This window comes from Scleropages formosus, chromosome 2 (genome assembly GCF_900964775.1).
Source record: "Scleropages formosus chromosome 2, fSclFor1.1, whole genome shotgun sequence".
Taxonomy (NCBI): Eukaryota; Metazoa; Chordata; class Actinopteri; order Osteoglossiformes; family Osteoglossidae; genus Scleropages; species Scleropages formosus.
The window spans coordinates 2,288,354-2,314,220 of NC_041807.1; the positions used below are offsets into that span (position 1 = coordinate 2,288,354).

The 25,867-nt window shown below is 43.0% G+C and overlaps 2 protein-coding genes across 2 annotated transcripts; both read left to right on the forward strand.

Annotated features, from left to right (window-relative positions):
• Positions 1-289: 289 nt before the first annotated feature.
• On the forward strand, positions 290-1,102 carry pth4 (parathyroid hormone 4). The gene is made up of 2 exons (XM_029249890.1): positions 290-345; positions 823-1,102. Exons 1-2 carry the CDS (start codon positions 290-292, stop codon positions 1,100-1,102), a joined length of 336 nt encoding a protein of 111 aa, XP_029105723.1.
• A 17,725-nt stretch (positions 1,103-18,827) lies between these two features.
• On the forward strand, positions 18,828-21,389 carry LOC114909877 (low affinity immunoglobulin gamma Fc region receptor II-like). Its single transcript, XM_029249894.1, has 3 exons — positions 18,828-19,029; positions 20,518-20,709; positions 21,070-21,389. Exons 1-3 carry the CDS (start codon positions 18,828-18,830, stop codon positions 21,387-21,389), a joined length of 714 nt encoding a protein of 237 aa, XP_029105727.1.
• Positions 21,390-25,867: the final 4,478 nt, after the last annotated feature.

A 25,867-nucleotide genomic window follows, 5' to 3' on the forward strand; every position in this document is an offset into this window, starting at 1 on the left:
CTCACCATTAGGCAGAGTGACAATGAAGTTGACTTTGACTTAAATGTAATGTAAATGTTGCTGGACATTCATGATTCCATTAGGGCTTAATGTAAAATACAATGTTATTCCATGACTCAAACTGCTTGCTGCACATTTCACTATTTGCTTTATTAGAGTTGTTAACTGCAGCAGAACAGTGCTTTCGGAAACAAATAGTACATACTGCCAGGGTCGTCCTGGTAACTGTGAACTAATATGATCTCTCCTGCTACAGAAAATGCTTACGTCTCAAAAATTGCTCCAGTCAATGGCTGTGATGGTCCTATTCATGTTTGCATCTGCCCAGTGTCAGGAGAATGAGAGGTAGGTGAACCTTATGTGTCATATGATAACATATAATTCATCCCTACAGACCTCGAGCTTATAAAATGTGCTCCTCACTAGAAATTCTAGGCCACATCTAAATATTGACCAAACAAAGGTTAAGAGGGTACATTCCATGTACTTGTAACATAACATCTGATCCTGTGTATGTTGAATATTTAAACACAGTGGGACCTTAGAAAAAAAATGTTTTAAATGTTCGCTACTCTCAACTAAAAATAAATTTTCTGTATGCAGTTAAAAAAATAAAAAAAAAAAACAAATATTTTTTTTTTACCCTTAACAAAGGGTAAAACCCTTACTTTACCCTTTATAAATATGTTTTTTTTTACACTTTTGAATTGATTACTAGTGCTTCTGATTTGGAATTTTTAGGTACTAAATTTTCATTGCAACTGAAGCCACCTAATATATAGACAAAAAAGTTACACTCCTCTCACTTTTGCTGCCCCACAGGCGGGCAGTGACTGAGCACCAACTGATGCACGACCGGGGACGGGCTATGCAGAGCCTAAAGAGACTGATCTGGCTGTCCAGCGCCATGGAGGGGCTCCACACTGCCCATACACGCATTCCCCTGGAGGAAGTCTCTGTGGACTGCAGGGGGGATGGCCCCCAGCAGTCACTGGATCAGGTGGGGAGGGTGGGCAGGGCCATGAAAGGGGAGGCTCTACAGATAATGTGGAATGCCTTCTTCAGACCCCACCTCACTGGCCTCCCTGCTGGGGAGAAGTAGCCTCCAGATGGATCCCTGTGAAGGACTACTTCTTCATCATAAATAAGTAGTTCCCACTCTGGTAAAAATGTCTGTATGTACCCTGGTGATCCCCACCACTGCTGAAAGTGCTCCATAGAAGCCTGGAATTATTACTTCTCCGCCAGGGCACACTTTCACGTGAAACAGATATTTTGCAAATAATTCATAGTGAAAAAATGTCTTTTTTAGTGTTTTGTTTTTTGTGTCCAGATGAAATCTGTATCCCTTGCTAACAGCAACAGAGAATGTAATATGATCACTTCATTTTCCTTGCTTAAAAGAGTCACACCTGTTGAGAATCATGTTGTTTTTCATCAGGTTAACACTGCATGAACAGAAAATAAAATGGTAAAACTGATAAATGTTATTTATGCCATGTGCCTCGGAAAACATCCTTAGCAAACAATTGCCTTAGGTTTCTGGATTAATCTGGAAGGCTTTCTATTCTCTATCTATTAGTTGTAATTTGTATTTAGAGCTTTTTGCATTTTTAGTTGGTTATATGTTTTAATGTTTAGCTCATGTTTTAAAATGAAATTAAATTCCACCACCATTTCTGTAAAAACTGCACACATTTTTCTTTTACATATTTAAGTGGGAAATGACTTCTAGTAAATCAGAATAAAATAAACATGGTGTTTACCATTAAGTCTGATATGTCAAAGGTGTATTTATTTTTTCAGTAAATGGATCTGATATTACAGCAACCTAAAGTAGTAAAGTACCTGCAGGGGATGAATCTAGAATTAGCGGTTGTGGTGTATTGTAAGAACTGGGAAATGGACCTACTGGTTAAGTACTGAAGGGATGGGGGTTCAAATCTGACCTCAGTACAGCTGCCAAATACAAAGTTCTCTGGGCAACAGGACTTCTTTACAGTCTTCCCATCTACCATTTCCTCATGTACTTTGTTGAATCCGATTTCTCCAGATCTGTCATACTTTGTGTTTCCAATTGCGAGTGCACTGGCATGGTCTCGCTGCCGATGTGACAGAATCCTCTAAAGCATTAACTGCCAGAATCTTGAAATATTCTGTAAAAGACTCAGGCAGGACATGTATTTTAATTCTTGAACTGTGTTCTTTGATGTGAGATATTTGTTGACATATTCTGCACCCCCAGTCAAAAAATGTACCGTTAGGGTTAACAAACAATCACGTGTAATGCCATGGTGATATCCCACCTGGACTACTGCAGCTCTCTCCTGTCTCCTGTTTTTTTCTGCAAGCTCATGGGGGGGGGGGGTTTGTGATAAAAAAACTAGCAACATACATTAAGATTATAAGTAAGTTAAAAACATTTGCAAAAACAACACAGTTGGAATTGGGTAACACTAATAGCTATGAAGTGAAATTATTTAAGGAAAACCAGATGAACTGTTGAATTTGAATGCTGCTTGAAGCATTCTCACGTATCTCCCACGTATTTCCCCTCCTCGTCTCTCTGCATTGGCTTCCTATAGCTGCCCGGATCAAACTGAACACTCTGGTTATGGCCTATAAAAATATCAATGGAACTGCTCCCAGATATCTACAAAACTTGATCATCTGCTACACCCCAACCAGACTGCTACGCTCTTCCAGATTTGGCTGTTTGGTGGTCCCACACACAAAAGGTAAAGCACAAAGGTTCTCGGTTCTGGCTCCCTTGTGGTGGAACAACCTCCCCCTCTCACTCAGAACTGCTGAATCTCTGCCCACATTTATAAGGGGTCTTAAAACTCACCTCTTCTAGACTCACTTCACCCATTATTTCTTAAATTCATCCATCCATTTTCTTGACCGCTTGTCCTTCTAGGATCACAATGGCAATAGGAAGAGCACAGAGGCCCAGACACCCTTGTCCCATGCAGCTTCCTCCAGCTCAATCCAGGTATCTCCAGCAGCTCTGAGGCCAGCTGGGAGATATCTCTCCAGAGAGTCCAGGGCCGACCTCAGGGTCTCATCCCAACTGGCTGTGCCTGGTATACCCCCAATGGGAGGTGCCCAGGGGGCATCCTTACCAGATGCCCGAACCACCTCAACTGGCTTTTCTCAATGCGGAGGAGTAGTGGCTCTACTCTGAGTTCCTCCCAAATGGCAAAACTCCTCACCCTGTCACAAAAAGTGAGTCCCACCACCCTGCGGGGAAAACTAATTTCAGCTGCTTGTATCCATGATTTTATTGTTTCGGTCATAATCCAGAGTTCATGATCATAGGTGAGGGTAGGGACGTAGACCAGCCGGTGAATAGAAAGCTTTGCATTATGGCTCAGCTCCCCCTTCACCACTACAGTCCGGTACATCAACCTCATTACTGCTGCCACTGCTCTCACGCTCCCTTTTCCCCTCACTCGTAAATAAGACCCCAAGATACTTAAACTCCTCCACCTGAGTCAAATTCTCTCCCCTCACCTGAAGGGGACATACCATCCTTTTCCGTGAGAGAACCATGGACTCAAACTTGGAAATGCTGATCCTCATACCAACCGCTTCACACTCGGCAGCAAACCGTTCCAGTGCATGCTGGAGGCATCCATGTGATGGTGCCAAAACTACAACATCATCCGCAAAAAGCAGAGAGAGCACCTTCCAGCCTCCACATAGAATGCCCTCCTGACTTTAGCTGCGCCTAGATATCCTGCCCATGAAAACTACAAACAGGAGTGGGGACAAGGCACAACCTTGGCGGAGTCCAACACCCACATCGAACAGGCTTGACTGAATGCCATATATGCGGACACAGCTCTCGCTCCGTGTGTACAGAAACCTAATGTCCTGCAATAATGGCCCTGGCACCCCATATTCCTGAAGCACTTCCTACAGAATTTCTCTGGGAACACAGTCGTAGGCCTTTTCCAAGTCCACAAAACACATCTAGACACATGTCCCCTCAATTATCTGTGAGAGGGTGAAAAGCTGGTTTACTGTTCCACGGCCAGGATGGAATCTGCATTGTTCCTCTTCAATCTGAGTTCAACTATCGTCCAAATCCTTCTTTCCAGCACCCTGGGATAGACTTTCCCAGGAAGGCTGAGGAGTGTGATAACCCGACAGTTGGCACGCACTCGCCAGTTCTCTTTCTTAAAGATAGAGACCACCACCCCAGTTTGCTAATCCAAAGGCACTGTCCCCGAGGTACATGCAACATTTCAGAGGCATGTCAGCCATGACAGCCCCACAACATCCAGAGCCTTAAGCAGTTTCTGGCCAATCCCATCCACCCCCGGTACTTTGCCACTGTGGAGCTTTTCAACTGCCTCAGTGACTTCCACCAGAGAAATGGACTCTGATACCCTGTAATATGGCCCTGACTCCCGTAAGGGAGGCATAGCTCTCAGGTTTAGGAATTCCCTAAAGTGCTCCTTCCACCTTCCGACAATGTCCTCATTTGAGGTCAGAGTTTCTCCCCCTTTGCTGAGCACAGCTTGAGTGTAGCTGCTCCGATCCCTCCTGAGCCGCTGGATGGTTCTCCAGAACCTCTTTGAGGCTGCAACTGAAAGTTATTTTCCATTGCCTCTCCAAACTCCTCAAATAGTCTATATTTTGTTTCTGCAACTGCAGCCTGCTGCCATCTTTTTTGCCTGCCAGTACATTTCTGCTGAGTCAAGAGTCCCTAGAACCAACCAGGCCCTCATCACTGGTGTCCACCAGTGGGTTCTTGAGTTGCCGCCGTGACTGGCACCAACAAGGTTCTGGCCACACCTGCTTCTGGTTGCTTCCACAATGGAGGTTTTGAACAGGGTCCATTCAGACTCCATGTCCCCTACCTCCTCCAGGACATGGAAGAAGTTCTCATGGAGGTGGGAGTTAAAATCATTCCGGACAGGGTCCTCTGACAGTCGTTCCCACCACACTCTCACTATACGCTTGAGTCTACCAGGTCTGTCCGTCATTTTTCCCTGCCATTTGATCCAACTCACCATCAGATGGTGATCGGTTGACAGCTCAGCACCTCTTTTCACCCAAGTGTCCACAACATGTGGCCTCAAGTCAGATGAAATGACTACAAAGTCAATCATTGACTTTTGGCCCAAGGAGCTCTGGTATCAAGTACACTTATGAGCATTCTTGTGTTCAAACATGGTGTTTGTTATGGACAAACAATGGCTAGCACAGATGTCCAATAACATTTCACCATTCAGATTTAGGCTGGGCAAGCCGTTCTTCCCAATCACCCCACTCCAGATTTCTCAGTCATTGCCAAACTGAGTATTGAAGTCTCCCAGCAGGACTATGGAGTCTGTTGGTGGGGCCCTGTCCAGAATTCCACCCACTCCCTCCAAGAAGGTCGAATACTCTGAACTTCTGTTTGGTGCATAAGCACACACAACAGTCAGCGTTTTTCTCTCTGTGACCTTAAGTTGCATTGAAGTGACCCTCTCATCCACCAGGACAAACTCCAACTGTATGGCGGCCAGCTGGGGGCTTGTGAGTATCCCCACACCCACCTGGCACCTCTCACCCTGTGCAACTCCTGAGTAGGAGAGAAACCACCCCCTATTGAGGAGTTTGGTTCCAGAGCCAACACTGTGAGTGGAGATGAGCTCAGCTGTATCTAGTTGGTATCGCTCAACCTCCTGCACCAGTTCAAGCTCCCCCCTGTGAGGTTACATTCCAAATGCCAAGAGCCAGTTTCTGCCACGAGCATCTGTGATGCCATGCACCACTCTGCCCCCATGCTGGACCTTGCAGGTAGAGGGCCCACATGACTCCCCCCATCTTACCTTTTCGGGCTGATCCCGGCTAGGTCATGTGGGCTGCCCGGCCACCAAGCGCTCGCCTAGGAACACTACCCCCAGGCCTGGCTCCAGAGGTGGATCTCGGTAACCCTATTCTGGGCAGGGCAAACACTGACCTGTTTATATTCGCCACAGGATTTTTTCTGATCATGTTAGTCTGGATCTTCACTCCAGACCTGGTTGCCATGGGAGACCCTACCGGGAGCATACTGCTCCTGATGTCATGGTTTCCAGAGACAACACACCAGACTCTTCGGGTAGTTTGTAAATGCAGGTAGACTTTCTTACAAAGTAACATAGCCGAGCTGGTCTGAAGAGCATCTGCCAGACAACTCGTAAACAGTAGCTTTTATACAATTTTGGATTAACCGAACACTCCCCTTTTTGTTACGTGGTCTAGATCCCTCTTGGAGTTGCACCACTATTTTTTCAGCTGTTTTAGTTAATGGTCCTTCATTCACAGTGGCGCCTACTATAGTCTGCCTGAATCTTATCTTTGATATGAATTGTTACTTTGGGATTCTACTTCCTCATATGCTGTTCACATTACTCCACTATAATGTTTTACATTTACATTTATTCATTTAGCAGATGCTTTTCTCCAAAGAGATGCACATCTCAGAGAAAATACAATTTGTGCATTAAGAGAAAGAGACATAGCTGCAGATATGTGATTCTTAAATAAACCTAGTTTGTTACTTTCCACTTGATGCACTGATGTTCATCACTCAAGCGGGTGCATAAAACGCAGGATAGGTGAATCCTGATAACTTTCCTGCAATTTTTTTAAAATAAGGTACACAAACATTCACATACAATGCCTGAATAGTGGCTGTGTAAAGGCTTATCTGGGGATTATCATGAAGTTACAGTGGATGAACATTTACACCATACATGAGCTGAAGAAATCTTGGGCGAAATGAGTTCAGAAAAGATGAGTTATCAGACCCTTCTTGAATGTAGACAGAGTTTCTGCAGTTCTGAGTGAGAGGGGAAGGTCATTCCACCACAACAGAGCCAGAACCGAGAACCTCTGTGCTTTACTTTTTGTGTTCGGGACCACCAAACGAGCAAAAGTAGATGAGCGAAGGGGTCTGGCTGGGGTGTAGCGGTTGATTAAGTCTTGTAAGTTGCTGGGAGCAGTTCTATAGATGCATTTGTAGACAATAACCAGGGTCTTGAATTTGATCCGGGCAGCTATAGGAAGCCAGTGCAGAGAAATGAGCAGAGGGGATACATGGGAACGTTTTAGCAAATCAAACACAACTTGTGCAGCAGTATTCTGTATCAGCAGCAGAGGTTTGATGACAGTAGCATGAAGGCCACACAGGAGAGAGTTGCAATAGTCCAGATGGGATGTCACCATGGCCTGGACAAGTAGTTGAGCAGAGTCAGTTGTGAGGTAGGGGGGGATCCGATGAATATTATGCAGGATGTATCTACAGGACCGGGTTGTGGCTTCAACGTGCTGCGATAAAGACAGACTTGAGTCAATCGTCACTCCCAGACTCTTAGCTGAGGAGGTAGGCAAAATGAGTGAGTTGTCCAGTTTGTTTGAGAGATCATGACAGAAAGACAGGCCAGCTGGGAGGTATTGGATCTCTGTTCTGGAGAGGTTGAGTTACAGGTGGTGATCAGACATCCATGCAGAGATGTCCGACAGGCAAGCAGCAATGCGTGCGGAAATGTCTGATGCACCAGGTGGAAAGGAAAGGAAGAACTGGGTATCATCAGCATAGCAGTGGTATTTGAATCCATGGGAGGCCATGACTAGGCCGAGAAAGGAGGTGTAGATCGAGAAGAGAGGAGGACCTAGTACCGAGCCCTGCGGGACACTGGTTGAGAGAGGCAGAGGAGAAGAACTAGAGCTCCGCCAGACCACTTGATAGGATCTGTCAGAGAGGTAGGACTCAAACCATCTTCGTGCCACTTCTTTGATCCCAAGCTCACTAAGAGAGAAGAGTAGAATCCAGTAGTTGATGGTGTCGAATGCTGCAGACAGATCGAGGAGGAAAAGGACTAAGGAGAGGGAGGCGGCTCTAGTCGATTTGAGAGCATCAGACACCTCCAGAAGTGCCGTCTCAGTGGAGTGACCAACTTTGAAACCAGACTGGTATCCGTCGAGGAGATGGTTCTGGGTGAGGAAATCAGACAATTGATCACAGGCTGCCCACTCTAGAGTTATAGACAGGAAGGAGAGGAGGGAGACTGGTCTTTAGTTTTGGACCGAATTGGGAAATCCGGGGGGGTTTCTTTAACAGAGGTGAAATGAGAGCAGTTTTGAAGGCAGCGGGGAAACAGCCAGAGGAGAGCAAAGAGTTAATGATCTTAGAGATGAAGGTGGAGAGTTGCGGGGAAATGTTCTGTAGAAGTGACGATGGGATTGGAACAAGTGAGCAGGTGGTGGCTCTGTGAGATATCAGGAGGTTGGAGATTTCAGATTCAGAGAGCAGTTTGAATTTGGAGAGCACAGCTTCACAGGAAGGTCCAGTGCGAACCGAGCAGGGTGATGCTGAGAACTTGTCATTGATTGCTTTGACTTTGTCTCTGAAAACAAAGCAAAGTCATCAGCAATGAGAGATGAAGGAGGAGGAGGCGGCAGAGGACACAGAAGGAATGAGAAGGTGGCAAAGAGTCTGTGTGGTTTTTTAGTTGCAGACTGTATTTTGTTGTGGTAGAAGGAGGTTTCAGCTGAAGAGACAGTGAAAAGTAGTTAAGAGTAATTGGTAGGCATCCAAGTCCGAGCGAGTCTTGGATTTTCGCCATCTTTGCTCTGCAGCCCGGAGTTTGGTCCTGTTAGCACGTAATGTATCAGGAAGATATGGCAGCAAGTGGAAGATTTTTGAGAGGCGTGACTGTCCATCGCAACTGTGAATAAGTAACTGCTATTTGCATTTGCTTGGAAAGACCTCTCTACACAGAGACTCTCCCACATTAACGTGTGTGAGGCATTAAAGAAATATTTTCTAGGCAACCCTGACTGTCTGTGTGTCCATTATTTCTCTCACAGATTCTTGGGGGCTTCGTTCACGATGACAAACTTCTGCTGAGGTGCAACCCACAAGCTGCGAGGAACCCTAAGAGAAGGGGGCGAACATCCTAGGAGGCTTGCCAGTGACCGAGCCCAATAAAATTTAGGGCTGGCCCTTCCCGTGGGGCATGGATTGTCCTCAGACAGAATACACCATCAGCACAAATTGAAACGGTAGGACAGGACTCCTTTCTCTTCATTTTGGATGGTGTTCCTGAAAAGTTAAGGAAGTCTAGCAGAAGATTTCCACAGCAGGGTGGTCCCTGGTCACATGTGAAGGAGGTCTTGTCTTGTACCAATAGAGAACATGGGTGCATAGAAAATAGTTCCATAAATTGGGTGGTTCCCAGAAATAAAAAAGAAAGGTTTGCGACTTTCTATTGCATGTTAAAACTGGATGGTGTTCCTGGAAACGTAGACAAGTTACGTTGCAGTTTATGAGTTGAGGGTGTTTCAACTCAGAATACACGTGTGTGCGGGCAGTTCCCGTGATAAGTTAAAGTAGAGGATTCTGTTGACTGTGTGAATTGTATGTGAAAAGCATGTGGCAAAGTGTGTGCGGACTGTGTCCTTGAATCCGTGTGCTGAACTGTATGTGGTTGTAAAGTGTTTCTGTCTATGTCTTTTTCGCAACGAAGATTCTGCTTTGAACTGTGTGAAGGGTGCATTGTAATAGGTTAATTGTTTGGTATTGAAGAGCGAAGTCATGGGACAAGGTGATAGTGTCCATTATTTAACCCCCAATCCTGCCTATGACCTAGATGGCAAAACTGAGTTTGAAAGGTTCATGTGGAAACATGACCATAATCAACCCTTAGGTTCAGAAAAGTTTTAGGGAGACAATAGAGGAGGAAACCGGTATGTCGTTTAAAAAGGAATGCAGAAAGTGGAATAAAATGACAAAGGATCTCTGGCCGATAGAGGGTTCACTGAACCCTGCAGTGATCCAAAAGGCAAAGAGTATTTTACAAGCAAAGCAAAGTAGTGGGTGCTGTGGTAATGACATGTGCTTAAGTAAGTTTAGAGAATGGGAAACAGTGGTGAAAGTGAAGGCATTGGAAACAATACAGAAACGTGTAACTGACCTCACTGTTAAACTAAAATCTGAGAAAGCAAAGAATAAAGCTCAAGCTGCAGTGCTGACAATGTCTGCTCAAGTGTTCACCACAGACAAAGAAGAATGAGGAAACGCCTCTGTATCCGGCAATCCCTCAAGGAGCCCCACCTACACATGACGACAGCCAACCCGCCTCCCACCGCACCACCCCCATTCCAAGACCTGGACAAGTCTGACGAGGATGACAACAAGGAAGGACTGCCTGTGGTGGGTCTCACTTCTGCATCTCACACCAGGAGTGGGACTGCATATGGTTCAAAGGGAGGGACAGGTATGTTTCCCCTTGTCCTGGTGCCAGATCCCAAAGGGCTGGATACTCAAGGAAACCCAAGGACGGTGATGGGCCAATGAAACTGGGTCATCCAGGAGCTGTTGGATGTGGCCAACAGTCTACCTAATCTGAGAGAAGTAGGAGGGGCCAGGTTCTGGTCATCTGCAGTCTAAGATCTAGATGACATCTATCAACCAAGTGGAGGTGAGTGGACACAAGTCCTCTGATGTCAGCTCAAGAGTGACTGAAATGCTGTAAAGGAAGGCTGGAATGGGTGGGACCGGGGACGCAACAATTTCAATACTGAATGGGGAAATCTGAAAAGCAGGATTGAAAGCAAATACAAATGCCGTTCTGAATGGTCCAAAATTCAGAGGGAAAAACAAAAGGAAGGAGAGAGTATGACCGAGTGGGAGTATAGACGGAGTGACCTGATGAAAGATTACTCTGGCACTGAAGATTCTAGAGAACAGGAGCATGAGATGTTTTCACTGTTCGTTGCAGGCCTCAGCCCCAAAGTTCAGAAATCCGTGAAGACAACGTACATTGAATGGGGCCAGGCGACGCTGGCTCAACTGAGGCGACACATTGCCCACACTGAGAACAATCTGAGAGATGCAAAAAACAGAAAGTCGGCAAGTTGATGGAAGTGCAGTATGCCTACTACTGAGGCAATACAGACACCAGAGGCTGAGGCTGTGGGTGTGGCAGGGGGCAGGGCTGAGAGAGAGGAACTGAACAGCTGCAACAAACCTGCCAAGAAGATGGCGCAAAGAGTCGTGCATGTTTTAACTGCGGGAGAGAAGGCCATTGGCGGAGAAACTGCTCAGAACCACAACAAGGCGGTCGCAGAGGAGAGTGGCCAGCAGACCCCCCAGAGGATGTCACCACCTACAACTCAGCCTTGGGAAATGAGGGGGTGGGCGATGGCAAGGAAAAGGGTCAGTACATTGCCCTAACCTGGTGTCCTGAAACTGACCCTATGGTGATGCTCTCTGTTAACCATCGAAGGGTGTCTTTCCTAGTAGACACGGGGGCCACACACTCCACCTTGAGAGCCCAAGAGGCACTGGGGACCCCCACCAATGGACAATTCATGAAGGTTTTCGGAGCAACAGGTTTGTTCCTGGCCGATCTATTGGGAAGAGACCTACTGTCCAAGCTGGGGGCCACAATCAAGGTCTCCAGAGCAGGTACCACACCAACTGCTCCAACCTTGGGACTGTTTACCCCCGCTGTCGAAAAGGCATCTTACTGTGAATGGACATTAGAAGACAACACTTTGCTGAGGGACATAGTTCCCTCCTCTTAAGAACAACCAGAATGTTTGCATTGTACTGCATGTTATTTTGTAGAACAGCAAGAGATCAACGAAGGATGGAAAAGAGATTTTGTGGCGGCAGGATTCCCTGATGAAGGACTGTTCATTCAATATTTGTATTGCACTGATCAATTGACAGCTGTCTTTGTCCTCCTCTCCGACAGCCAAGAGGAATGGTACAAAGGGGGGTCAGTTCCACATCTGTCGCTGGGCAAAGTAAATAGTGTAGAATGGAAAAATTTTAGTCCATGGGTTTTGGAGTGTGAAGCTAGAATAGACTGGGTTTGAGTAGAAGAAGACAGGTGTGTTTCTGGGCATCGAGAGATTCATAAGTTCATAAGCGGGAGTGAGAAGGCAGGAAGTAGAGGAAGGGAGCGCTACAGTTAAAGAAGAGACGTCAGAACCAAGCTGGCTGCGGGACATACCTGACGGTCTCTGGGCAAAAGGGAAAAATGATTTTGGTAGAGTGAAAACAGCTCAGCCTTTAGTGGTAGTTCCAAAATCCGACTACATGCCGCACCATGCACAATACCCTTTGTCAAAAGAAGCAGAGGAAGGAATCATTGCGGTACATGAAGATCTAGTGGCCAGGGGGCGCAGTAGTGCAGATAGACTATTCACCAGTGAACTCACCGATTCTACCAGTGAAAAAAGCAAATGGGTCTTGGCGTTTTATACAGGATCTCAGAGGAGTGAATGCGGCTATTCATCCAAGGACTCCCATTGTCCTGAACCCTGCTACCATTCTGTCTTCTATACCTCCAGAAGCAAAGTGGTTTTCAGTAATTGATCTGGCTAATGAGTTCTTTTCTATTCCAGTGCACCCAGACTCGCAGTACTGGTTTGCCTATACTTTCAAGGGTAAGAGATGGACGTGGACGGTGATGCCGCAAGGCTACACTGAATCCCTGAGTGTGTATGTACAAGACGTAGGAAAGAACTTGAAGATGGTCACATCTCCCAAGGGAAGTACACTGGTTCAGTATGTGGATGATCTTTTGTTGTGTTTGCGAACAAAGGAAGGCTGTGAGACAGACACAAGAGCTCTGCTGGTGTTCCTGGCCAACAACAATCACAAGGCCTCAAAATCAAAACTGCAGCTGGTACAACAACAGGTGCAGTACCTCGGACATGTCCTTTCCCCATCGGGTCGCTCCTTAGGGGCCAAAAGAATAGAAGCCAGTTTGAAGGCTCCAAAACCTGTAACTAAAAGGCAATTAATGTCGTTGATGGGCATGATTAGTTATTGTCACTCCTGGATCCAAGATTTTGCGCAGCGTTCACAACCCCTGCAGGACATGATTCATGGGAAGGACTTAGTTCTGACAGACCGACTGACATGGACAGAAGAAGGTGAAACAGCATTGACTGATCTAAAACAGGCCCTGACCACAGCCCCTGCTCTGAGCGTTCCTGACTACAGTGAGATGTTTGTTCTTTACGTGGCAGAATGGCAAAGGTTCATGACTGCTGTCCTGACCCTAAAGCATGGTGACCGACAGCTGCCCATTGTGTACTATTCTAAATGTCTTGATTCTGTTGGTGTCACCCTACCGGCCTGTCTACGTGCGGTGGCAGCCACCACCAAGGCAGTGTTGTCATGTGCAGACCTGGTGTAGATGCATCCCCTGACTGTCAGAGTACCACACTCAGTGCATGCTATTTTGATGCAGGCACGTACTTCACAGTTGACCCCTGCCCGAATGACTTATTATGAACATGTATTGTTCACTCTGGCTAATGTGACATTGGAAAGGTGTTCCACCCTTAATCCAGCAACATTGCTTCCTGTCAAAACAGATGGAGACCCTCACTGCTGCTTGGAAGCGATAGAAGAAGTGAACAAACCACATCCCAATCTGACTGATTAGCCTCTGGAGGGAGGTGAGGTGTTGTTTGTTGATGGTTGTTCTTTGCGGAAGGAGGATGGTTCCCTGTCCACATCCTACGCCGTGGTGGCGAGGGGCAGACAGTTGGTGGAGGTAGATCGTCTCCTGACTGGATTGTCCGCAGAAGCGGCAGAGCTATTCAATCTCACCAGAGGCTGTGAGGCTGTACTTTGTCAAAAGGGAAACGAGTCACAGTTTTTATTGACTCACGATATGCCTTTGGGGTTTGTCATGACCACGGAGCATTGTGGAAACACCGAGGTTTACTCCCGAGCACATGAAAGCCCATCCAACACCACAGACTCATCCTACAGCTGCTCTAAGCACTCATGGTACCCTAGGAAATAGCAGTAGCAAAATGTCAGGCACACACTCGCAACACAGACCCTGTCAGCAAAGGAAATGCATCAGCTGACCAGTGGGCTAAAACCGCTGCCCTGTCGCCAAAAGCTGCTACAGTTCACCAATGAAATGGTAACTCAGGGGCGTCCAATGCACAGCCCATCACTGCATATAATGCAGCTCGCCAGAACATTTTTAAATTAAAATTTGCAAACATTCTGCAGACTGTATTAAATTAAATTTACAGTGTTTGTAGTAATTACAGTTTATATTATAGTAATTTATATATAGTTAATACTATATTAGTCACACAGTCTCCACTCCATCACTGCGAAATTATAGAATCATATAATAGTCAACTGTACTTATAATGAAATTTACAAAATGTATATTTACATTTATGTTGCAAATTAGCTTTAGCTAATATTTAGCTAAATTTAGCTCTCGCATAATTTCATTTGCTACATAGAACTTTACCTCTTACAAGTCATCATCAAATCACTTTCTTTTATAATAAAGAGGGAGCACTTCACTATGAAGAATCTCAAAAAGACTGATAAAAATACTGCTGTGGAATATCTTTGTTTCCAGGAGAAGAATCTTCTTCAGTGGAAACCATGGTTAAAAGTAACTGATTTTCTTATTTTATGACTAAATGTTACTGTAACAGTACATATACTGCCTTTTTAAAATTATAGCACTATTATTTGCTTTCACTATCATGACACAAAATTCTTCCACACCAGACTTCTTGGAGAATTGGCGTGTCCCGGTGGCATAGTGAGGATCAATGGGTCTGAGTTTAAATGTAAAGTAAATAATAAAGCGCACCTGCAAACTTCTGTGGAACCCAGGGGTGCAGCTGCAGTTTATACATTCTTTGTATTTAGCAGCAGCTTTCGTACTTCTTGTATACTGTTTATTTTTAGCAAGTGTGCTGACCTCAAAAACATCATATATATACCCAGTCACCTGTTTCGGTTTAGACACAAGAGGATATTAATGAGACTATTTGCTCCATTTCACCATTCATCAGCCTTTGTACCATTTTACTTAAAAAAGACAAAATAACTAGATGCAACATACAAATACATTAAAATTAAATAGCAGCTTTAAGTAGGAAATTTAAAAGAACTCCAGAATGTAGATAAATGGTTGCATAGGTTTGCTAAGGTTTAAAAAACTTTAACACTAAAACTATAATAAATTACAGCGGCACAGTGAGTAGCATTGCTTCCTTACAGCACCTGGGCTGTTTGGGCATTAGTTCAAATTTTACTCAGTGTGCGTGTGGCTTGTATAGCAAAAAGACATGCAGTTTGTATGACTAAACTAAATTGTCCCTAGTGTGTGACCGTGTGTGGCTACACCTGGGTCCGTCCAGGGTGTATCCTCCTCAGCTTTGTGCTCTGTGGTTCTGAGATAGGTTCTGGTCCACCCTGAACAGGAAAAGCAGTTAAAGAGAACAGATGCATGGATGGCTTTCAATGGAAGGGTAACTTTAAAATTTCTCAGTGTGTCCCCCCTGCATACTTTGGTGTCCCCTCCTCTGAGACTCTCTTACATTCAGCTTCTTAGGGTCATGAATGTATAACCATAAGAACAAAAGTTGATTTTGTGCCCAGAAGACTTGATCTGTCTTCTGGGCACAATATAGAAAGTAGAAGTACAACCGGAAAAACAGAAAACCCACAAGGTTATGTTTTATTAAGAGACACACACCAGTGTGCACAAACCACATAAGTGAAGACAAAGTATGAAATAGACACCAGCCATAGAGACTCACGACTAAAAGAAATAAAGATGCGCAAGTTACTTAGCAACATAGGTGAGTTTAAGTGCAGGAAAAGTTACATGTTTAACTTAATTGACCGTTTTTCTTGAGATTAAAGCTGTATTTTGAACATAATTAACCTCAGATTGAACAGTAAATTCAGTGTACCTTTTATTTCCCCAAAAATAACAAATAAATATCAAATGTATTACACAAAAGTTGTTCTTTATCTTGGTTTGTAACGATGGTTTTGCTCTGTTCTGCTAGTCCTCATCATAGTGATTTTCCTTGCTGAAGATTCAGGTAAGAATTAATTCATACTATTCACACTAGTTGTTTATTAACATTTTTTATAAATATTTGTTTTGCTTTTTATTTTGTTTTTACTTTTTGACCTTGCAAAAACTTAATTATGTTTGGTTGTAAAATGAGTAAAAAACTGAAATAAGTCATAACAGGAAGATACTCATTTGCTCAGATTATTTAAATTGTTGGTATATATATGTTTTTTATGGCAAAAAGCAGATATATTTTATACTATATAACGCCAATATAAATTTATACGTATATGCATGTATGTATATATGTGAGTGTGTGTGCGTGTATATATATATATATATAAACTTTTATTTGCCATGAAGAGTGCTGTCTTCCTGTAAGTTTCTCAAGGCATTGTTTTGTGTAAAGGTTTTTTTGATCTTATTTATGGAGAAATAGTTGAAATCTAATTGATTCTATGTACAATTTCATACTATATATGAATCCAGTGTTCGGGTTGCTCTAACTGTTGATCCTCCATGGACAGAGGTGTTTAAAGGAGAGACAGTCACACTCACCTGTACGGTCACTGGCTCTGACTCTGACACTGACTGGCAATATTCATTTACTAAAGACAAAGATGGAAAACAGGTTTCACCCTACAGCTACACTGGAGAAGCTTCTTCTAGATACACCCTGGGAAAAATTATAGAGCATGACAGTGAAAACTATTGGTGTACGGCAAAGAAGGCAAATCATAAACTGACCAGTCCTTCACACACACTGAAAGTGACCGGCGAGTTACTTAACATTTATTAATTTAGTTGACACTGTCCTCCAAAACTGCTTACAGTGATTTAACCATTTACTGGTTAAACCTTGATTTTTTTAAATGTTTACATGGCAAATGCCAAACTCAGTAATTAGCTAATGATGAAACTCATTCTCCTGAGCCACATAATAAGACATTTTAATTATGTTTTTCTAATATGCTTCACATATTCCATGTTTATCATACATAATTAACCAAAATTGTCAGTTTTCCCTTGTAAAAGCCAAAACTACCTGTTTTTCTAGTAACTTCACCTTTTCAACTGTGTACTTTCCAGACTTGTCTGACTTTTTTAAAACTTGTTCACTTTTAATGTACAATACATTGGGAAATTGAGTTTCCAATTCTGCAGAAAATAATTTTGGCAATTTTTACATGTATAATTAACATTCTACTTTGCGCTCTGACTTCTCCAGCTCTCCCTGAAGCAGTTTTGAGCTTGCAGTCTGGATGGACAGAGATCTTTCCCTCTGAAAAAGTGACTCTGAAGTGTGATCTTCAGGGGAGCTCTAGTCAGTGGTACTATAAATGGTACAAAGATGGACAGGAACTCGGGGAACAGAGGACTGGAGACACATATACAATCCTGTCTGCTACTCATTCAGACACTGGGACATACACCTGTAGAGGACAGTATCAATGGGGAGAACCCATGTCCAAGCAAAGCAATGGCATCTTTGTTGAGGTTTCAGGTAGGAAATTATTTATATCTGACTTTTAATCCTTTTTTTCTGACTTGATTTGTAGGAAAAGTTGCCCTACGCACCAAAACCTTTGCATCACGTTTATTCATTTAGCTAACACTTTTCTTCAAAAACAACTAAGAAAGTTAAGATATCTAAACATATTTACCCATGTATACAGCTGGACAGTTTTACTGGAGCAGTTTAGATTAGGTACCTTGCTGAAAGGCACTGCATCTGGGGGAATCAACACTAACCAAAGACAGCAGCTCTAATCACCACATTACCAACTGTCTCTTCAAATAAACACCCATTACATACAGTGACTTTCTTTATCACATGTGCTTTTTGGGGTTTCAGCTGTGCTGAGTCTATCCCAGAGTCACTGGGAACTAGGGTAGGAGGGATACACCTTGGATAAAGCACATCTATTATTTTCACTGTCTACAGCTGGTTATACAGAATGCTGTGTATTTAGGATAAAATCACCAAAAAAAAAAAAAAAAGGAGATTAAAGAAGGCATTGAGATTGGTCTCCTTTCCTTAATTCTCAGTGATCTAGGGCAGGTTTTTCAGACACAGAATAAGTCTTGGACTAAAACACACTGGAAATAATGATTATACCGTGAAAATCCTCTTTTGTTTTTGAATAAGCATAATCTATGTTATTTTTACAATATTTGTTGAACACGGTCCATTAAAACTGAAAATTCTTAGAGGCCAACTGTTTGCCCTTCTGGTAGACGACTGTATTTTCAATTCATATTAAACTTTGACCACTGCTAATAACAGGAGGAAGTGCTGAGATAAGGTTCCCACATTTTCTGCTGTACAAAGACAAGTACAATAACCTTTAATGTAAATGGACTAGATCTGTAAGGTGCTGCTGATAGGCTATGAAAATATTTTCCAGTTTTAATTTTATGTCAGATGTTTTGTAAATTAGGGGGTGCGGTGGCGCAGTGGGTTGGGCCGCAGTCCTGCTGTCCGGTGGGTCTGGGGTTCAAGTCCCGCTTGGGGTACCTTGCGACGGACTGGCGTCCTGTCCTGGGTGTGTCCCCTCCCCCTCCGGCCTTACGCCCTGTGTTGCCGGCTAGGCTCCGTGACCCTGTATGGGACAGGCGGTTCTGAAAATGTGTGTGTGTGTGTGTGTGTGTGTGTGTGTTTTGTAAATTATTGTCTTTATATTGAACCTTTGTTGGGGGTGCAGTGGAGCAGTGGGTTGGACCGGGTCCTGCTCTCCAGTGGGTCTGGGGTTCGAGTCCCGCTTGGGGTGCCTTGCGACGGACTGGCATCCTGTCCTGGGTGTGTCCCCTCCCCCTCCGGCCTTATGCCCTGTGTTGCCGGGTAGGCTCCGGTTCCCCACCACCCCATATGGGACAAGTGGTTCAGAAAGAGAGAGTGTTGTTTAACCTTTGACTATGTACCCGGAGCACAATGTTGTACTTTTCCTCAATTTTGTTACCATGTCTCCAGCTCTCCCTAAAGCAGTGCTGAGCCTGCACTCTGGATGGACAGAGATATTTTCCTCTGAAAAAGTGACTCTGAGGTGTGATTTTCAGGGGAGTTCTAGTCAGTGGGACTATAAATGGTTCAAAAATGGACAGGAACTTCCCAATAGGAACGGAGACACACTCACAATACACTCTGCTACTCAGTCTGACACTGGTCAGTACAGCTGTAAAGGACGGTATAGAAAGAGGAGAATATTCTCTGAGAAGAGCAATGATGTATCACTCAAGGTTTCAGGTAGGAAACTGTTATTAATGTCACTCACCATCTATTTCCAGCTCTTCTGTAACAATTCCCAGAGATGTACACAACTTGTGGGTTCTTTTACTTTGACTCGTGTTTCCAGTTCACTCCATACAGGTGTTAGATGAGTTGCTTATTTGTACTCACACTTTACACACCCTATACCTTATAGCAGTACACATTTTCTTCGTTGCAACCAAACACATTATATCTGGGATTCATAATGTATTAGAATGTTTTGGTTTATTATTTCATTGATTTAGGAAGCACCCCAAATATGGTTTTGAGGAGAAATCCCTCTACTGGAGAAATCTACACTGGAGAGACAGTGACTCTGAGCTGCACAGTTGAGGGATCTTCTACAGACTGGCAGTATCGCTGGTACAAAGACACACCGGAAAGTGTTCTGCTCAACACTGAGAGCAGCAGGACTACTGGGTCCAGTTACACCATCAGCTCTGCTGCTCTGTCCCACAGTGGACAGTACTGGTGTCAAGCTGGAAGAGGGAGTGATCCATTCTTTACAAACTTTAGAAAACCTCTAAATCTTCCAATAACTGGTAATTTTTTCACGCTGTTCTGAATTTTTATTGCTAGACATGCTGGAATAGTCTGTGGACTTTAGTTGCCATGACCAGGACAAGCAGTTAATGAAAATGGATGGATGGATGGATGGATTAACAGAAGAATGCATGGATGAATGAATAGCTGTATGGAAAGACCGATAGATATCGCTTGTCATACAGTTGTAACATTAATTATAATTTTCTATTCTTAAAAGACACCAAGACATTTTACAGTTTTATTTCTCCATGTTCTTTTTCAAATGAGGAATTTATGCTATTTTCACATTTATTCTTAATGTACTGTGTTGCTAAAAAACAAAGAAATACCAAGTGAAGGTTCCCACATGTCATTTTCTGGTGGATAAAGGCATGCACAAAAACTCTTTAGTGCACATGCAAAAGATCTGTTGGGTGCTGTGAATAGTCTATTTCAAGTTTTTTCCAGTTTTAATTTTATGTTTATATTTATGGTTACACATTAATTTAGCTGGCACTTTTCTCCAAAGCGACTTAAATTTCATGTTAATTTTATGTTAAATACTTTGTTAATGGGGGTGCTGTGGCGTAGTGAGTTGGACCAAGTCCTGCTTTCCGGTGGGTCTGGGGTTCGAGTCCCGCTTGGAGTGCCTTGCGACGGGCTGGCGTCCCGTCCTGGGTGTGTCCCCTCCCCCTCTGGCCTTATGCCCTGAGTTGCTGGGTTAGGCTCTGGTTCCCCGTGGGACAGGTGGTTTGGAAAGTGTGTGTTTTGTTAATTATTGTCTTTATGTTTAACCTTTGAGTATGTACTTAAAACACAATTGAGTCCTTTTCCTTAATTTTGTTCTAACATCTCCAGCTCTCCCTAAAGCAGTGCTGAGCCTGCAGTCTGGATGGACAGAGATATTTCCCTCTGAAAAAGTGACTCTGAGGTGTGATTTTCAGGGGAGCTCTAGTCAGTGGGACTATAAATGGTTCAAAAATGGACAGGAACTTGTCAATAGAAATGGAGACACACTCACAATACACTCTGCTGCCCAGTCTGACACTGGTCGGTACAGCTGTAATGGACGGTATAGAAAGAGGACAATATTCTCTGAGAAGAGCAATGATGTATCACTCAAGGTTTCAGGTAGGAAACTGTTATTAATGTCACTCACCATCTATTTCCAGCTCTTCTGTAACAATTCCCAGAGATGTACATGACTTGTGAGATCTTTTACTTTGACTCGTGTTTCCAGTTCACTCCATACAGGTGTTAGCTGAGCTGTTAATTTGTACTCACACTTTACTCTTCCTATGACTTATAAAAGTAAGCTTTTTCTTCGTTACAACCAAGCATGTTACTTTTGGGTACATGGATACTTGATGACATATTATAATGTTTTGGTTTATTATTTCATTGATTTAGGAAGCACCCCAAGTATAGCGATGAGGAAAAATCCCTCTACTAGAGAAATCTACACTGGAGAGACAGTGACTCTGAGTTGCACAGTTGAGGGATCTTCTACAGACTGGCACTATTGCTGGTACAAAGACACACCGGAAAGTGTTCTGCCCAACACTGAGAGCAGCAGGACTACTGGGTCCAGTTACACCATCAGCTCTGCTGCTCTGTCCCACGGTGGACAGTACTGGTGTCAAGCTGGAAGAGGGAGTGATCCGTTCTATACAAACTTTAGAGAACCCCTAAATCTGAAAATAACTGGTAATTTTTTCACACTGTTTTGACTGTTTATTGCTCAAATGACATATTAATCTGATTCATGACTGAATCCTAAGTATTAATTTTTTATTCTCACATCTCCAGCTCTCCCTAAAGCAGTGTTGACTCTGCAGTCTGGATGGACAGAGATGTTTCCCTCTGAAAAAGTGACTCTGAGGTGTGATCTGCAGGGGAGTTCTGGTCAGTGGGACTATAGATGGTCCAAAGATGGACAGGAACTTCCCAATAGGAACGGAGACACACTCACAATACACTCTGCTACTCAGTCTGACACTGGTCGGTACAGCTGTAAAGGACGATATAGAAAGAGGACCATATTCTCTGAGAAGAGTAATGATGTATCACTCAAGATTTTAGGTAAGGAAATTTTGCTTTACATTTTATTTGACTCACAGCATTATGGCTTCTCATATTTAGAGGCCAGGTCGTAACAGTAATTTACAGTAATATTCAAATCATCCATATTTAATTTCTGATGTAATTTCATAGTTTATCATGGTGCATGGGTGCGTGTGGTACGTTGCTCTACTATACATATAGGTGAATTTGCAGGGAATTCACTGCAGTGTAGACAGAGAATAGACAAGAACTCAATGAACACAGGACTGGAGACACATATGCAATCCCATCTGCTACTCAGTTAGACAGTGGAACAGACACCTTTGCAGAATTGCCTAGAATCTATAACAGCTGCACAATGTTCATTAACACTTCTATGTCTTTTTCTATCTGAACATCTGCATGGCCATCAACCTCAGTGAATTTTATGCAGCCTTTGTAACCTGTTACATTACCGTATATCGCATTGCAACAATCCTCACATTTAAGTCATGTTGTAAAAAGGATTCAGATAGTTGACAGACAGACAGTAGATAGAAAGTAACATTTTCTTACAAATCACACACACACACACTTTCAGAACCACTTGTCCCTTACGGGGTCACGGGGAACCGGAGCCTACCCGGCAACACAGGGCGTAAGGCCAGAGGGGGAGGGGACACACCCAGGACGGGACGCCAGTCCGCTGCAAGGCACCCCAAGCGGGACTTGAACCCCAGACCCACCGGAAAGCAGGACTGCGGTCCAACCCACTGCGCCACCGCACCCCCTTCTTACAAATCACATTAGAATATTATTACATTATTACAAATCGCATTTATGGCCTCTCGCAGTTCGCCCACAAGCTACACTGACTCTGGAGACTGAATGGATAGAGATCTTCACCACTGATCGCCTGACCCTAAGGTGTGATGTTCCTGAGAGCTCAGTTGAGTGGAACTATACATGGTACAGAGATGGGAATCAGCTTCAAGAAAACCACACAGGAGAGCGATACACAGTGACCTCTGGGACCGGTCTGTACACCTGTAGGGGCAACACAACAAAGAGACCATTTCACACTTCGGCCAGTGAACCTCTTACTCTGGACAACATCTGTAAGTTGAGTTTCACATTAATTCCATAAAGGACTGAAGAATATTACAGAGCCACTTGATACACATTCACTGTGTGTGGCTGTTATGTTAATGCTGACCATTGCACTTTGCTATATATATAATATATCGCACAAGGAAAAGGTCTGTTACATTTTCAGTATGACATGTAATCTGTTCTGTCTGCTCTCCCCCATAGTGTCAAAAAGGAAGACTCTTGTGTCTGTTGCTGGATGTCTCACTTTAGGTCCTTTTCTCATTATCTTGTTGTGCGTTTGTCTGAAAAGGACACGCAAATCAGGTGAGAAATGTGTTATTTATTTTCTCCTTTATTCCATTAAAATAGCATCACTCCATGATTAAAAATTGCATTATCCTTCATCTTCAGAGTAGTCTGACAGTGAAAAGTATGGCATCATAACTTTAGACAAGAGCAAAAACATAAGAGTATCCATTATAAAGAAAGATCAGCTACTCCAGGCCTCACATACTGCATGGTATTAAGGTTTTTCTTCAGCTGAATTTGTTGTTAGCTGAATTTTAGTTTTAACGTGAGAGAATCACATAAAAAATGTTTTCCTTGGACACTTAAGATTTCCCCACTGTTCATATTATTTGCAAATGCTTGTAGTTTATATTTTTTTTCACGACCATTTAAAACAGTTAATGAATGCATTATTAACCTCTCGTTATTTAAATAATCAGTGACTGCTTGATCATTACCTACAGAACACACAGTATATTTGAAAAATTGAACCAAAGAAAAAAACACTAGTTTATTGTACTTTAAGTAAGTTACATAAATTATAAAGTTGCATTTGTGCAAATTTTGAAAAAAATACAGTTTAACAAAGCTGGAAATGACCGACAAGATTCAGGCAGGATCAGCTTTAATTACTTAATTAGTTATGCCTACCACCCCCCTGAGGCATAGGCTGCCAATCACAGCTATCCAGGTGTCTTTGTCCTGAGCCAGTGTCCCTAGCTGCCTCCAGGTATGGCCCACCCCACTGACATCAGCCTCTAGGTCACAGCACCAAGTCTTTCTTGGATGGCCCGTTTTCCTCTTCCCCTGGGGGTGCCATGTGAGGGCTTGTCTAGTAGTGCTGGAAGTTGGTCTGAGAAGGATGTGGCATAACCATCTCATGTGGCTGTTGTTTTCTACGGTGCTATGGCTCCTGGTTGCTAATGGTGTCAGACCAGCGAATCTGGCAGACCTTTCTTTGCTAAACAAAAACCAGCCTAACCTGTACCTCATGAAGTTTGGAGTTCCTGTGTAAACTCATTGGAATTTAAACACTCCATTGAAAGTAAAGCAGTAGTATGAAATGTTGCTTAGCAAAAATGGAAATGAAATTTACATGCATGGGTCATGATAACAGGTAAAGAGCTGAAGCAACCAAAGAAAGAGCTTCTCTCGATGGACAGGAGGAATACAGGTATGAGTTTTATTTCTTTTTTATACATGTGTCCAGTCTGTTATTGTGCATGTATAAAAACTTTTATGGTAATGATTAAAAATGTTTAATAACTTTTGTGTCAAATAGGCTTGTAAAATTTTGTAGCATATCCTGAAGTACAAAACAAGCAATTTCCTTACATCTAAGAAAGAGATCAACTATAACAAAGACTAGCACAGCTTGTGGCTTGTGGGGCTAGAAGTTCCCATTTACAGACTTACAAAAATAAGACAGTATCAGTATGACAACATGTAGCTTTGCAGCAGCTTAAAAAAAATTTCCATAAATGGATCATGCAAACAGATAAAGAGGTTAACACACGAAAAGATGAGCTTTCCTTGTTGGAAACACACACCGTCTGAACCACTTGTCCCATACGGGGTCATGGGGACCTGGAGTCTACCCGGCAAACAGAGGGCGTAAGGCCGGAGGAGGAGGGGACACACCCAGGACAGGACGCCAGTCCGTCACAAGGCACCCCAAGCGGGACTCAAACCCTAGACCCACTAGAGAGCAGGACCCGGTCCAACCCATCGCGCCACCACCATGTCACCACACCACCACTTGTTGGAAACAATGAATACATTTATGTGACTTCATTAATCTATTCTTTGTATTAACTAACTAGTTTTTCAGGCTTACACTGCAGCTCATATCTTCTAAAAAAACAGACACACTGAAATTTTTCTACTCTTCCTCTCTTCAGAACAAACATGGGCTATATACGAAGAAATAATGGAGACAGAAAATCCTAATATATCAAAAGGTACTGAATAATATGAATTTAGCAATAATATGTTATTTTCAGGTCTTGGATATCATAAGTTGGTATGTTTCAGTTTTCGGTTTGAATTGTACCTGCCATTCCATTGTGTCTTTTGATAAAATTTTCTGTCTTTTTTATTATATCTGCACTTTGTTGTTATTTTTCCTCTTTAAAGTCATTTAGACAATCAGTCTGTACATAATTTGTTTGTACTTCTTAATTTGGCTGACACCTTGTTCCCATCCAACATTTTGACTTTTATTTTTTGTGTCCTTAGGTCAAGAGGCATGTGATGCAATATACTCACTAGTTGAAAATGTTTATTCATTGAGAGGTAACTTTGCGGCCCAAACAGTGGCATTAGTGTCTGTAGTTCTGAGTTTCACTTACCATTTCACTCTGTCTTCATCATCATCATTGCTTTAGTTTTTCTCTTCTTTTTATTATTATTATTATTATTATTATTATTATTATTATTACTCTTTGATTACCCTACAAACTCTTTTACATAACCAGCCTGTGCATCATTTCTTTGCATTCTCCTTCATTTGAATGATCTCTTGTGCCTACCTTACACTAGTATTCTTATTTTTTTCTATCCTAGGGGAAGAGGTATGTGAAGCAAAATAATCCCTCTCAGAATGTGTGTACATTTTAAGATCATTTTTTGGTATATCAGCTCTTCCATTTTTCCATTTTTTAAAGTAACTATCTTTAACTTTCAGTGTTCTAAATATTGTTGAAAAATACATTACAGACGTAACTGAAGTGAGGAAACAACTCATCTCACCAAGCAGATCCTGGGATGCATTCTTTGCATTATA